A 13839-nucleotide genomic window follows, 5' to 3' on the forward strand; every position below is an offset into this window, starting at 1 on the left:
TACTTATAGTTAACGCGCTAATGTCGTGGGTAGAGCCAGAGACCCAGAGGCGGGATGCACTACTGTAGACTAAGCTCTGTGGCGTCAAGGGTTTCCAAGCTAGTCGCGTGGCGCCCCTGCTCGATAAGTTGATTCATCACAAAGGTTTGGTCGGCCCAAGTTGATACTTATTCAATGTACGCAGCTTGAGAGTCAGTGACGAGAGTATGGTGATTCCTTTGCATTATCTTTTATCTTGATGGACTGTTCATGACGAATATCTGATTATTATCATTGGGAATGGGAAGCAAAAATGCTGGCTGGTGCTGCGTCCTCTGAAACTCATACCCTTCCTCCTTCTCCTCTCAGACCACAATAAGATCTCTCGACTCCCCATACCCGTCATAGCCTACCCCTCTCAAATTCCACACCTGAGAGTTGTCAGATGTGCCAGTAGTCTCAAGTAGGTGGAGATGGAAATTCGATCTTACCGGTTCACCGGTTTGTACGTTTCCTCCGTTGTCAGTGGCTCGAGACAATAATCGTCGCTTCTTCCCTTTGTGAAGCCGAACTGTAGCCTTCCACAATGCCCAACACCATTTCGCCTTAAGATCATTGCCACTCAATATCTCAGCCGCCTCCCATGTCTGCCCTTCATCTGTCGAGCATTCCACTTTCACCACCGGTCCCTGGTCACCCTGGGGAAGTGCATAGCCCTCAACCTCGATTCTTCCTGAAGGTGGCAGCCTGACCGTGTCCCCACTTTGGGGTTCTGCGATGACTGAATTGATTGGCATATCCTGAAGGGCTGAGGTTTGGTTCCAATACTGCTTCGCGCTTTCCGTGTCCATGGCTTCGGGTGGTAGTCTCTTGTAGTCATAGCGCTGATAGAGATTCCTTGACTCTTCCGATTGCACAGTGATCTCATCTACCCACTTAACAGAGCGACATCCTGACACTCCAGGCACGATCATTCTGGCGGGGAAGCCGTGGTTGATAGAGAGCGGCTCGCCGTTCATCTAGGGGCCATAAGCACCGTCAAAGGTTTGTTTGACGAAGCGAGAATACCTCAAGTGCAATCAAGACATCTGCATTGTCTCTCAACGCCCTGTCCAACTCTATTGATCCTCCGTACCATTCCGAATTTTGAACGTGAGTTTTGTAGCAAGCAAATGCAACATGGGCCCCTTTGCGATCCCGAACATTGATTCCTGCGGTATCTAGAATATCTTTGAGCTTGGGTCCCCTCCACTTGCAGTTCATGACGGCTCCATCACCCCAATCGATCCCATCAACCTCTTTGAGGAGTGTGCGCATGGTATGGCGTCGATTACCAGCGCACTGAAGAGCGCTAATGATCTCATGCTGCGTGTACCGACTCCTCAGCTGCTCAATCGAGAGCTCGAGAGGTCGATGAACAAGGCCGTTGACTTTAACAATATGGTCCTCAGCAGCTATATGGGGGATTGGCCCGTGGTTCCTATCGTAGTTACCTGCGATTGTAAAGAAACTGCATGGAGTCAACAAATTCTAGATATTTCCTATTTATGCTGCTCACCTCGACACCAAGTCGTGCACGGGCGGTTCTCTATTGAGTGGCTCTTCAACGGAATAGCTAAATTGCATTGCGAGACTTCGACTCGAAGAAACTAGCAACGAGATGAATCTATTATAAAGTTTTGAAGAAGCCCATTGTTGACATCATCCAATCGCTGTACTCTCATATATCGCCTTCCGTGACTGGTGGTGATATCTGCAAGTTCGGCAAGCTCTACGAATGAAAGTTGCGACCTCGTCGATCGATTTCCTCGGTACAATCTCTGAGTATCTTAACTTCTATATATCCGTTGTGTCCCCAGCACCAAGCTTCATCCGTTCCAACACGGAAACGCAAGCAGTATCTCTTGCCTTCAGAATGTTGGGTTAATGGCCAGTTACACTGTAGGCTTTGCTGACAATTTCTTGTCTGGGTATTTGGTTTCTAATGGTACCTTGTTGCCCTCGGAGCGCCGCCCTACTCATGGAAACCAACTTTCTGATAGTGGAGTCGATCGAGCATGGAGTGAAAACGCCGCGCTATGCTTGCTCCCACTATAAACGCCTATCCCATACCCTCTGCTCTTCCCTTTTCGTCTCTTAATCCTTGCGCGTGTATGAATCTATGGCAGCACTGAACGCTGCGAAGCCAACGCACCCTATAGCAGCGGCCTGGGGGCCCGCTTTTGCACCGAGAACACCTCCCGTGATACATCCTGCAGTTATGCTGTTTGTAAGGTCATTCTTCGCCCGGTACTAGAGCCATCATTAATCCCGTATCTCGTGAGACTCATGTGGATAAGAACCCACGCCTTCAATGCAGCACTCGGTCCCAGCGAATATGGCGCCCACCAAGCCAAAGTTTTTCGCAGAACCGAACGACCGCGAACCCATGTCTCTGAAGCCCCTTCGCAGTTGTTCCCGCAACGGCAGGTCGGTAAGCTGTTGGCCAGAGGCACTCAAGGGGGTATCGTAGCTCATCTGAAAATAGAAGACCTCCATATTAGCGACAACATGTTGACGCCAAATCTTCAGCGCTAGCGCCACGTACGCTCGCCATAAACAAGCCGAAAGCTCCTCCAAGAGCAAAGCCCATTCCCCCCGAAATAACGGTTTTAAAAGGACAGCTTTCCATGGCTCCTTGCATCTACCATCGAAAGACTGTCAGCCGCGTCTTGGCTCTGTATGTCATGCAGGCTTGGGCTCACAGCTTTGACCATCGTTGCTTCTTGGTCACTCATACCAGCGGTGGCACCTCCAACTCCGCCACCGGCGCCACTTGGCATCCCAGGAAAACTCATACTTGGTCCTCACACAGAATCTTTCGCTGGTCTTAGCTAGGACGAGATTTTGGAAGATTAGCAGCGGCAGCTAGTGTAGGGCTGACAAGTCTTGGCATTCTCGGTATCCTTCCGTCCTCTCATAATCTGCTCGGGTCTGGACGAGAGCATAGAGAGCCACCATGAGCGCAATGCTGATATAGCACGCGCATGTTTCTTGGGCAAGCTTGGCAAGGCAGTCCAGATCTGCAAGCAACAGAGACCATTGTGCCTTGCGTGAGACTCGAGTAACTTGGAGTGCACACAGGCCACCCGACTTTGATAGACCGAGAAGGTAAGAAGAAAGTCCTCCGTGAAGGGTAACTTAAGGATAAAGTAGGATAGCTAAGGATAGGGTTCGTGGAGACAGCTCTCGCCTTTTTCTGTACTCAAGGTTGGTGCTCTTGCATTTCAAATGCATTTCGCGCAAACCTGTCCTTCTCCAAGTACAGCCCTTCATGATATTGGACCGTATGACGATTGACGTTCTGCAAGCCTCATCCAACGATGAAGTCGTATCTGATATTTAACTGCTACGGCGAATTTATATCTGATGTGTGAGAACTAACCCGTCTTGTCGTCTGTCGACGCTAAATTAGCTGAAGGGTTAGCTTCATCATGAATCTTCGGCGCAAGACTCCTCTTCCATTCGCTCATCAACGTAGAAGCGGCCCTCTTCGGGCCTCTCTTCGGGCCTCCCGGGTCAACTTGGTGAGCGGTGGCCACGGTATGTCATCTCTATCTTGAATAGAGGTACGCCGACTCTTGGGGCAAGGAGTTGCATCACAAAGGCTTTCGAGATGCCTTAGCTTTAACCTTCTACAACTCACGAAAGCCGAATTTACTCACCTCATGCTTGTTCTTGGGCTGCTTCTGTCCGTCAGAGAAGATGCCATTGAGTCGTGTCCATCAACAAGGTCCTTTCTTTGGGGTGTCCGGTTTCTCTGGGGTGTCCGAGTTGTCCCATCCGTCGCCATCAGAATCGCTGAAGTTGGAACTGTCTCCACCTTCGGGTCTATCATCTGTGAGGATTGAAGTAGGCACAACGGCTTCCGTAGGTCTATCCAGGGAGCTACCAACTCCCTGCTTAGAATCAGAAAACTCGATCTGACGCTTTCTCGATGGTTCTCGCTCAACGTCCAAAGCTCCCGCCGTCCTGAATGGACTTTCATCAAGAGCTGGTCTTTTCTCTTTCATGTTCTGCCGCCTTGGCATGTTTCCAGGAGCTATGACGGGGCGTTTACGCAGACCAGCAGTAGCAACGCCTTCGTCTCCGACAGTAAGCTGCTTGAAGTCTTTAAAGAAGGTCCAGAGTCCCTGCCGAAAGTCGCCGACGAGCTGCTTGCCAGTCTCCAATATCTCCGAGCCTGACTCGACGTCCAAGGGAGAAAGATCATGGACTGTAGCGGGCACTGCGACATCATTGGCTGCAGCCTGGTGGGGTTTCGATGGTCCCATGGCACGTAGTAGAAGGTCCGAGTGACTTCTCGGATCTCTGGGGGATAGTAAAGAGAGAGCCCGGGTGTGTCTAGATCCAGCGAAAACCGTTCGATACGAAGGCTTGATACTAGATGGTGTGATTCTCCGTCTATCAAGTTCTCTACTGGGGCGTGCTGAATCGTCGTCACTAGGCATTCCTGACCCGAGCGGTGGTGTATTGAGGGGTTGCAGCTGCTGCAAATGCCGCAGCTCATTTTTCTTTTTCGTTGCTTCATGCACAGCCCATTGCTTTTTCAGCTTCTCCAAGTCTTCATCTGCCTTGTGTAGCTCCTCCCTCAGCTCGAGAACGCGTCTTTCTTGCGCTGCCAATGCTATGAGAAAGGAAATCGAGTCTGCTGGATACGGTGACCTCTTTTCGGGGGTCGGTGGCCCGGTAGGAAGCAGTGGTGTATTCGGAACTGATGAGGATGGGGTATGCGCTTGGGACTGGCTACTACTTGAGCGTACAGAGGAGCGACTGGGGGACATTTCAAGGCTTCGTCCTTTTACAGCTGTGGAGTCCAAACGGAGTTAAAGGGTCGCCCGCGGCAGCGATGGGTGAGTAGTGTCAGACATTGTGACTGCTGCTATGGCAATGAAGGACAAATGTGCAGCTGTCTACGCATATGTACCAAAAATTGTTTATTTATACGCGTACGCGGTCAATGAATAACCCAACCATTGGCGAGGACGATCGTCGAGTCGCAATGTGTACCATGATCACCTCAGGTGATTGCGGAAGAGTGTTCCATTTATCGATTTCGGCAGCTATGTTCAATATGGGCAGATCAAAGTCGTAGATGAGGTTAGCATGGCATGGGGAGCATGGGACTAAGGCCGGGGCTTTCTCCGGCGTGAGAAACCTAACCAGCGCTAGCACTGCATCCAGTCACTACTGAGTTGTTCAGAGGCATTTCCAACAACAAGCTCTACTCATCAACATGTTCGTGCATCACAGGCTAAAAACCATAGAGCAATCAAGGTAGGAACTATATTGCAAGTAAAATCGCAAGCCACGCAATATGTTACAGAAGTCAGGGTTGCCTCCATCCTGCCGAAAGGTTCAAATATGCACAGTGAAAAGAATCGCCGGCCAACTTGTCCACAGAAATCCAATTCTATTTCGTCCTTTGTTATCCTATCCTGGAACACATACCCAATGTGGCCAGAGTCTGAAGGACTGAGGTGTCGATATGCCCAGCACGGTATAACTAACGCCGTGCTCTATGCATCCTGTTTGAATGTTGAACAATGGAAAGCTGAAAGATCTCAAGATGCGCAGAGTGAATGTTGCCATGTGTCCTCCGAGACTCAAAGATTCGGCCACCTGTTCTTTAGACCTTCGGCCCACTTGCCATACAAAACATCAGCTAATTGCTTTGTGTGGTCCATCCCGTCAACAAGCTGTCCAGGCAGCTGTAGTTGTTTAACTGTCCACACATCATCCGCCGGCAGCAGCGAGGACTGGCGGCGACGGTGACTCTTGAGATGGGGGTTATTCTGAGCTAAAACGAGTTTTGGCTTCGGGGGCGTTACTGGTTGTGACGGTGGCAGGAGTCCTGACAGCTTCGGATCACTGAGACCACATCAGTTTTGGCCCGCTTGGTCAAGTCTTTGATCTCAAACCTACTTTTGGACCTTTTCTATTATGAGCTTCAGAAGGTGGTATTCTCCTTCGGGGTCCTCTTTGTCTAAAGTGTCCCACGCAAGTGCTACTCGGGAGATAGCTTCGCGCTTGATCTGATTTCCTGTCTGCGCGTACGTCTCTTGCAAGGCTTGATCAACAGCTCTCGAGTAGGCCCTTCGCCCGAGTAGCACCTCTTTGGTCACTGTTTCGGCCATTGGGTGGTGATTCTCATCTCTTTCCGCCAGAGATGCGTTGGGCGCTACTTCTGGAGAGTTTTCTGACACACGTCGAAACTGTCTCATTGTGGATCCGCTATTTCCAAAATCCGTACAAGGCGCCAGAGGCTGCTTCTGTCCGCTTGATCTTCGTTTAGCAGGAGACCCAGCTCCTGTTGGTGACGATCGACGCTTCGTGGTTGCTCTTCGCATTGTTGATAAGGTCGACTCCGGTTTTGGCTGCGAATCCTCTAGGGTCAGCCGGCCGAGGATAGTCTCTGGGCCTTCTTGCATTTCATCGTGTACAATTGACATTTTTCGGCGCTTCTGGGTGTGCCTCTGCGTTTGGCTTGACATCACCATTGTGGGAGCTTTGATTGTATCAAATACCCAATCTTCTTTTTCTTCCATTACTAGCATTGAACCCAGCGTCTCCTCGTAGTATCTTGGGTGGGTTTGCCTTCCCCTGCTGCTGTCCCACATTTGTCGACGCTGAATGAGCTCTTGCAGACCTTCTACCCGCCCAGCGCTTCTGATGAACCGATGCTGCAAGAGTTCTTTTGCAGTTGGCCTGCGGTCTGGATCTTTCACGAGACAAGCCGCAACGAACTCCTTAAAATCTCGACTATAGCCGCTCCCCTCAAGTCTCGGTGCCGGCGCCTTTGGTATCAGGAATAGTACCTTCATCGGATGCGTGCTAGCATTTGGCGGCTCTCCGTTGACCATTTCCATAGCTGTTATCCCTAATGACCAGATGTCCGCTTTGAAGTCATACCCAGCTTGCTGTATAACTTCTGGTGCCATCCAGAATGGAGTTCCCACAAATGTATTTCTTTGCGATTTTATGTTTGTTAGCTGAGCCGCAACACCAAAGTCCGCAAGCTTGACCTTTCCTGACTGTGCCAGCAGTATATTGGCGGCTTTTATGTCACGATGTATCTTCCCCTCTTGGTGCAGATAGTCGAGTCCTAGAAGTAGCTCGCGGCAGATGATTGCAATGTGGCCTTCGTTGAATGGACCTGGTTTAAGCTGGACATGTCAGCAGCGGCTTCGAAAACGGCAGCTTTCGAAGGGGCCTACTAGATCTAGGCATGACCCTCCGCCTAAGTACTCCATTACGATCCATAATTTGTAACCTCGCAGGAAGCTCGTCTTGTATTGGGTAACGAAAGGACTGTCGCAAGTGCTGAGCACGGAGATTTCTTGTTGTATGTCTTGGATGTCGTCATCGCTGGATTCGAGATCAATCTGGGAGCATGTTAGTCAACGTTTCGGATGCGTAGCTATTGTTGGTGCATGCATGTTTTATGGCCACCACCTCGCCAGATGCGAGCTCAATTGCTTTGTAAACTATTCCAAAGCTTCCACCTATCAGAACAATGGATTAGCTCATGCTTTAGGGAAGTTTCTGGGTATCACTAACTCCCGAGCTCTTCGAGGACTTGATATTGGTTCGCCATGGCGCTTTCGTCCATTACGAAAACAGGTAGAACACGAAGGTCCCGTCTAATCGAGGTCAAGAGTGTACGAAGGAACGCGAAGTCCTGTGCAAAGGTGCGGTAATGCTTGACATCCAATTTTGAAGTTGCCGAAATTGATTACTGGGATATAAGTAAACAGAGCTAAATGACACGGCAACAATCAGCCCAATGACTAAGCGACCCCCCCGCAGAACTTTTCTCCAACAGCCATACCTCCCTCAACAAATCGTTTGATTATTAAAGTAAAGACTTCCTTCATTTCTACAACTCGTACTGCGACTTCTCTTCTTAGGTGAGTTCAGAGTGGACTCATCGCTACGTTGCGGCGACAAATCCTTTTCGGTGTTCGAAACTATTACAGACCCCTGGAGGAGTACCTCTAGTAGCTGTTCCTCCACGAATCCCCTTAGACCCATGGTAATACTTTGGGAGTCGTTTTCATAATAACGTATAGACGGTTCTTATTAGTCACAAATAAATACGGTTGGACTCAAGACTTCCAATAATGCCATCGGAATTATCTTGCATCGTTCGCCTTAGTACGGTATGGCAAAGCATGTACAAGAAAGCTGCCCCGACATTGGCCAGACAAATCCTACTATTCACCTTAATTAAATGTACTTATATGGGTTCATGATACCATTCTGTTGTGGGATTAGTCACCGAGCAGTCGAAGAGTTGTCCAATTAAACTTACAGGGTCGTAAAGATCTTTGATCTGCTTCATTAGCCGTATCATAGTCTCACTTCGACTGTATCCAATGAATGCCTTTTTAGCAAGGCCTAGGCCATGTTCTGCACTGATACTGCCGTTGCGTTTAGCAATCCACTCGTATACGAACGGCTCCAGCTTCTTCTCAACTTCCTTATCAAACCTTCTTGTCGCAACGTTGAGATGCAAATTCGAGTCTCCCATGTGGCCATAACCTACAACACCGACTATCGGGTATTTCTCGTCGTCGCCAACAAGACCAGCGGATGTGAGACGTTCCCTCGTATCCTCAACAAGTTTGTAAAGCTCTGGCAATGGTATCGAGAGGTCGTATTTGTACACACCACCCCAGTGTCCCAAGCACTCGGGGATACCCTCGCGCCAGGACCACAGTGACTGTACCTGAGTCTCATCTTGAGCAAGGACGCCGTCCGATACGATTTCTTCACTCATTACGTGCTCAAGAAACTTTTCTAATTTCTCGCTGTCGTGGTCGGGATTCGAACCGCTCGTCTCGATCAGACAGTAGAATGGGTGTTGGCCTTCCAGCGGGCGCTTCTTGTCCGTGACTGCATGAACCAAATCCTGGCTCTGCCGGTCCATCAATTCGAACGCCGAAAGAATTTCGGACAATTGGCTTTTTGCTGCGCGAAATGCTTCTTGGACCTTCTCAAAGCTTTCGAGGCCAAAGAAAGCCACGTTCGCAGCCTTCGACCTCTGCGGACATAGAACTGAAACGCCTGTGATGATACCTATCGTGCCTTCCCCACCGATGAAAAGTTGTTTTATATCGTAGCCCGTATTATTTTTACGGAGTTTGCTCAGATCGTCCATCACGGTGCCATCTGGGAGCACTGCCTCGATTCCGAGAATGTTTCCATGCAGACTGCCATACCGCAGTAGACGTAGCCCACCCGCATTGGTAGCCACATTACCTCCGATGTGACATGAGCCTTTTGCACCAAGATCCAAAGGGAAGATATGATTCTTTTCTGCTAAAAAGTGGTCGACGACTTCTAGGATGCATCCCGCATCAGCGACGAGAGTACCAGAAACTTCGTCAAAGTCTCTGATGTTGTTCATACGGGACATGTTGATCACGATTTCATCATATACAGGAATCGAGCCGCCCACAAGACCCGAATTGCCGCCTTGTGGTACAACAGCCAGCATGTTGTCATTGCAATATTTCAGCACTTTACTGACTTCATCCGTCGAGCCAGGCTTAATGACGAGCTTTGTATGTCCCTTGTATTTCCGCATCCAGTCGCTGTTGAAAGGTTCTAGATCATCGGTTGCATCCTGAGAGACTCCATCAATGACGGCTGAGTGAGCACCCAACAAATGTCTGAAAAATTGGACATGATCTTGAGAAAGCTATCTTCATTTCAGTCTTTGGAGGCATGCCTTGGGCGTCACGACTTCCTCATACCTTGCCGAATTTGCTATCCCGTTTGATTTCAGGATATCTAGATCGACATGTGTTAGCGCCAGTGAGAGCAGTGTCGCTGGTGAGACTTACGATTCGGAGGTGTATTTGATATGACTTTGAGGACTGGGTCCGCCTTGGGTACCGCCATCAGCATCCGGTTGACGGGGCTCGGTAGTGGCGGAGCTCCACCGGGTTTGGGCCCCTGGATATGGTCGGAGCAAGTATATTGGGCGTAGAAGTCCTGAGAGTGAAGCCGTGAGACTCCGACTGCATGAGATAGTTTTCAAGCGTGTAGTCACCATCTCTGATTCGGTAGAAGACCAAGTGCTGCGGACCACAAGCCTGCAAGCACAGAGGTGATCTCACTGCGGAGAAATTGAAGTACGAAATGTACCCCCGATCTTTCCCCTTATTAGGCCTAGGGTAACCGCCGCCCTAATGTCGCACGAGCTGGATAAATTTGGGTTATCCGTGCATATGTTATTTTTAATGCAGCAGGCATCGAATGTCCATCAGGCTTGTATGATTTGTACAAGATTGATTTCAAACCGTCTCAACATGGCTTATGCTGTCATCAGTATTACTGCTAATGTGCACAAATTTTGTCCTTCTTTTCTAGAGACTTGCATACTCCAATGGCAGATTTTTATTTAAAATGACCAAATGCTCTTGCCACTGCGGCTGGAGACTTTAACGACCATTTTCGCCCTTTCGCAAAGGTCGTAATCATCGGAATTTTGAAGGCGAAACAGTCTTGCCTTTCACTGAGTCTGACGAATTAGCTGATGGAGGTTTTGGTCGTGTATTCAAGGTTACTGTGCATGCTAATCAGCATGCCTTCACGTACGACATTTATACAAACTTATTTACTATGCATCAAGGCTACACCGCCAGTACTCAATTATCCTTAGCTGCAGGTAGTCCGAAAGATCCTCAACATGGTTGACAATTTCATGGAGACCAAGATCTTAAGAGCCAAGATTCTAGTATCGGAAATGGCCTTCTCAGAGACTGAAACTTGAAAAAGCTTTGAAAAATGAGGCACATGTTCTCTACTTACTTCGCTTCCCGAAACATCCAAACATTATCGAACTCTCAGCTTCTTCACTGATTGTCCATCTACGAGATAGGATCATCATCTCGTCAGCATCAAATGTTTGCCTCGATCGTAAATCAAGCAGCCGTGATATCGCTTGAGGTAATATGATTTTGTCATTCTTTCTAGTCCACGGCCCAGGACCTGATCATTCTCTGGCTGTCTTGTTCGTAGCTTGAGAAGTATTATTGATTTGCGTTTTTAGTAGACAGTAAGTTTAGTATATTAAGAGTAACAGAGTTGCTTAAATAGGTTATTTGATGGGGAAAAAAATTGATTAGAGAGGGATTCGAACCCGCGACCTTCTCCGCATTCAATGTTAAGGAGACTGCAGATCGGTTAAGTCATAGATATTTTGAAAATGAGGTAGAAGCATACTGTGATAACCACTAACGAGGATATTAGTAGATAAAGAGATAGTGAAATAATTATTGAAAACTTACACTACACCATCCAACCATGATAAAAATTGACTTATAATATTATATATTCAAATAAATATAATTTTGAAGCAATTGTGAACGGACTCGAGTTAGATAGCTCAAATGTATCTTAACGGCTGGACCTCGGTCACAAACGAAGACTTTGTGCGAGCGAGAACTTAGACTCATATATTGGTCTACCTTTCATAAGATCTTTGAGAGTATGCCAAAAAAAATCCCTTCAAGGAGTATGTAGGATGGTGATATGGGCGAGGGCAAACAGCTACGATCGCATAGCCTTTATATTGGATCGTGAGGGTTTAATATCTAAAAGCAATACTGCGTGATCGTAGATAGATTACAATTGCGATACTGACAACAGATATTTGCAACTTTCGTTATGCTTCTACGCAAAATTCGTACCATTAATTCAGAACATCCCGCCTGGGTGGGGGGCTGCCTGGACAACACGCTCAGACCCCGTTAAAACTGCGCACGCTTTAAGGGTCCGCTGCCCCTAAGGTACTACCCCCATAAGACCTAATACAAGTCCCTAAACCTCAGCTAGTGGGTACGAGGTCACCTTCGAAAATTAGGGCTAAGGCTCTACTAGCGCTGTCCAGAACTTTTGGCGCCACCCTCCGTAGGGTAGAAGAATATTTTTAGGATAGAGTCAGATGGTAAGATAAGAAAGTATCGTAGGGTAGAAGAATAGGCATCGCAGAGGCAGAGTGTATCGTAGAATAGGAGACTATCATAGGATGAATAAGTACTGCAGGGTAAGAGAGTACTAGCTCACTCTAAAGCGGCCACGCTTGTGAGTTCCGGGGGTACATTTCTCATGTCTTGATATGCCAAGCCGCGGCAGGCGCGCCAAAGAAGAACGCGCCATGCTTCTACCTACTCACTTTACTCAACTCCCCCATCCCATGGTCTTGACTCAGTCGTAGAGCTGCTACAAATCAAATTCTAAACCTCCTTAGAGCTTCTCTAGAGTTTTTATGTCACAGTAGAGCCACACACCCTCATCACAATATGGCTTCGGGGTACGACAGAGCACTGTCTGGTAAGCATTCTTTTCGTTAAATTACTGATGAGCAAGCTGACGTTCCTCAAGTCTTCAGGTAAGATCTGATCGTTCAACAAGGGCCGAGTCCAAAACTCACGGCTTCTCTGCCAGTCCGGATGGTCATGTGTTCCAAGTTGAATATGCGCTGGAGGCTGTGAAACGAGGTATAGTCGAGACGGGACCAAGTCCCAGTGATGTCTCATTGACGAATGATTAGGGACTTGTGCCGTTGGCGTCAAAGGGAAAGACATTGTGGTGCTGGGTTGCGAAAAACGATCCGCCATGAAGCTACAAGATACTCGCATTACCCCTTCAAAGATCGGCCTTGTGGACACGCACGTCTGCCTCGCTTTTGCCGGCCTGAACGCTGATGCTCGCATACTGGTGGACAAAGCTCGGTTAGAAGCACAGTCGCATCGTCTGACTGTCGAGGATCCGGTTACAATCGAATACATTACGAAATATGTTGCTGGCGTACAACAGCGATACACACAAAGCGGAGGTGTGAGGCCATTTGGAATCAGTACTTTGATTGTTGGTTTTGATAAGGGAGACACGACACCGCGACTCTATCAAACCGAACCTTCAGGCATCTACTCCGCGTGGTAGGTCTCTTGACTACTGCAAGTACTGAGGTTCTGCATAGAGACTGACACTGCGAAGGAAAGCCAATGCGATAGGGAGGTCCAGCAAAACAGTTCGCGAATTCCTAGAGCGAAACCACAAGGATGACATGGACCGAGAAGAAACAGTCAAGCTGACCGTCAAATCTTTATTGGAGGTTGTTCAAACGGGGGCAAAGAACATCGAGATTGCCATCATGGCTCCCGGGAAGACCATTGAGATGCTACCTGTAGAGGACATCGAATCATACGTGAAGAGCATAGAGGCAGAGAAGCAAGAGGAGGCAGCGAAGAAGAAGACGGGACGCACGCCTGGTACTGGCACGGCAGCGATCCTCACAAGAAGCGATGCGGGTGCATCTGGTAGCTAATTGTCTCAAGTGCGTCCTGATATTCCATAGCGAGCAGTGTAATTCTAACTTTTGCCTTGAATCTGTTCCATCTCAAAGAAGTTCGTTCCCAAAGACCGTTAGATGTTTCAATCTACGCCAGTCTCTGAGAAAACTCCGCCGAACGCCGCTAATATAACCCAAACCAGCTTGATCTTCTGTACTACCTACAAGCCAAGAGGTCATCCAAGTCTATCCGAGGCATCCTTGACATCGAATGTCGATCGCTGCTGCTCGCATTTCACTCGATCGTCCTTAAGCATGCGAGCGTCTACGCGAGCGTCTGCACCCTCAAACTTAAGGGTTGGCGTTGGTGTTTTGGCATCGAGCACGAAGTGGTTGTCGCAGTGGGGGCAATACTCGTCACTGCCCGCAGGGGTCAGCCAATGAGGAAACCATACTCGCTTTTCAAACGCCCACCTGTCTTCGAATTCTTGGGCGTCTTTTCGAAAGCACTTCTT

At 48.5% G+C, this 13839-nt stretch overlaps 3 protein-coding genes across 3 annotated transcripts; 1 reads left to right on the plus strand and 2 right to left on the minus strand.

The window, feature by feature from the left end:
* Window positions 1-344: 344 nt before the first annotated feature.
* On the minus strand, window positions 345-2816 carry HO133_005487 (uncharacterized protein; the record flags this gene model as incomplete). Its single annotated transcript, XM_037296397.1, has 7 exons — window positions 345-998; window positions 1048-1489; window positions 1538-1594; window positions 2174-2271; window positions 2326-2496; window positions 2567-2662; window positions 2724-2816. 7 exons carry the CDS (start codon window positions 2814-2816, stop codon window positions 345-347), a joined length of 1611 nt encoding a protein of 536 aa, XP_037148379.1.
* A 927-nt stretch (window positions 2817-3743) lies between these two features.
* HO133_005488 (uncharacterized protein) lies at window positions 3744-10081 on the minus strand (the record flags this gene model as incomplete). The annotated part of the gene is made up of 9 exons (XM_037296398.1): window positions 3744-4791; window positions 5641-5889; window positions 5944-7184; window positions 7236-7403; window positions 8333-9724; window positions 9780-9816; window positions 9870-9912; window positions 9969-10020; window positions 10079-10081. The coding sequence occupies 9 exons, from the start codon at window positions 10079-10081 to the stop codon at window positions 3744-3746; spliced, it is 4233 nt and encodes a 1410-aa protein (XP_037148380.1).
* A 2251-nt stretch (window positions 10082-12332) lies between these two features.
* On the plus strand, window positions 12333-13360 carry HO133_005489 (uncharacterized protein; the record flags this gene model as incomplete). Its single annotated transcript, XM_037296399.1, has 5 exons — window positions 12333-12363; window positions 12415-12421; window positions 12478-12530; window positions 12584-12971; window positions 13030-13360. The coding sequence occupies 5 exons, from the start codon at window positions 12333-12335 to the stop codon at window positions 13358-13360; spliced, it is 810 nt and encodes a 269-aa protein (XP_037148381.1).
* Window positions 13361-13839: the final 479 nt, after the last annotated feature.

The sequence above is a fragment of the Letharia lupina genome, assembly GCF_014066315.1.
Source record: "Letharia lupina isolate WasteWater1 chromosome Unknown contig_21, whole genome shotgun sequence".
NCBI classification, from domain to species: Eukaryota; Fungi; Ascomycota; class Lecanoromycetes; order Lecanorales; family Parmeliaceae; genus Letharia; species Letharia lupina.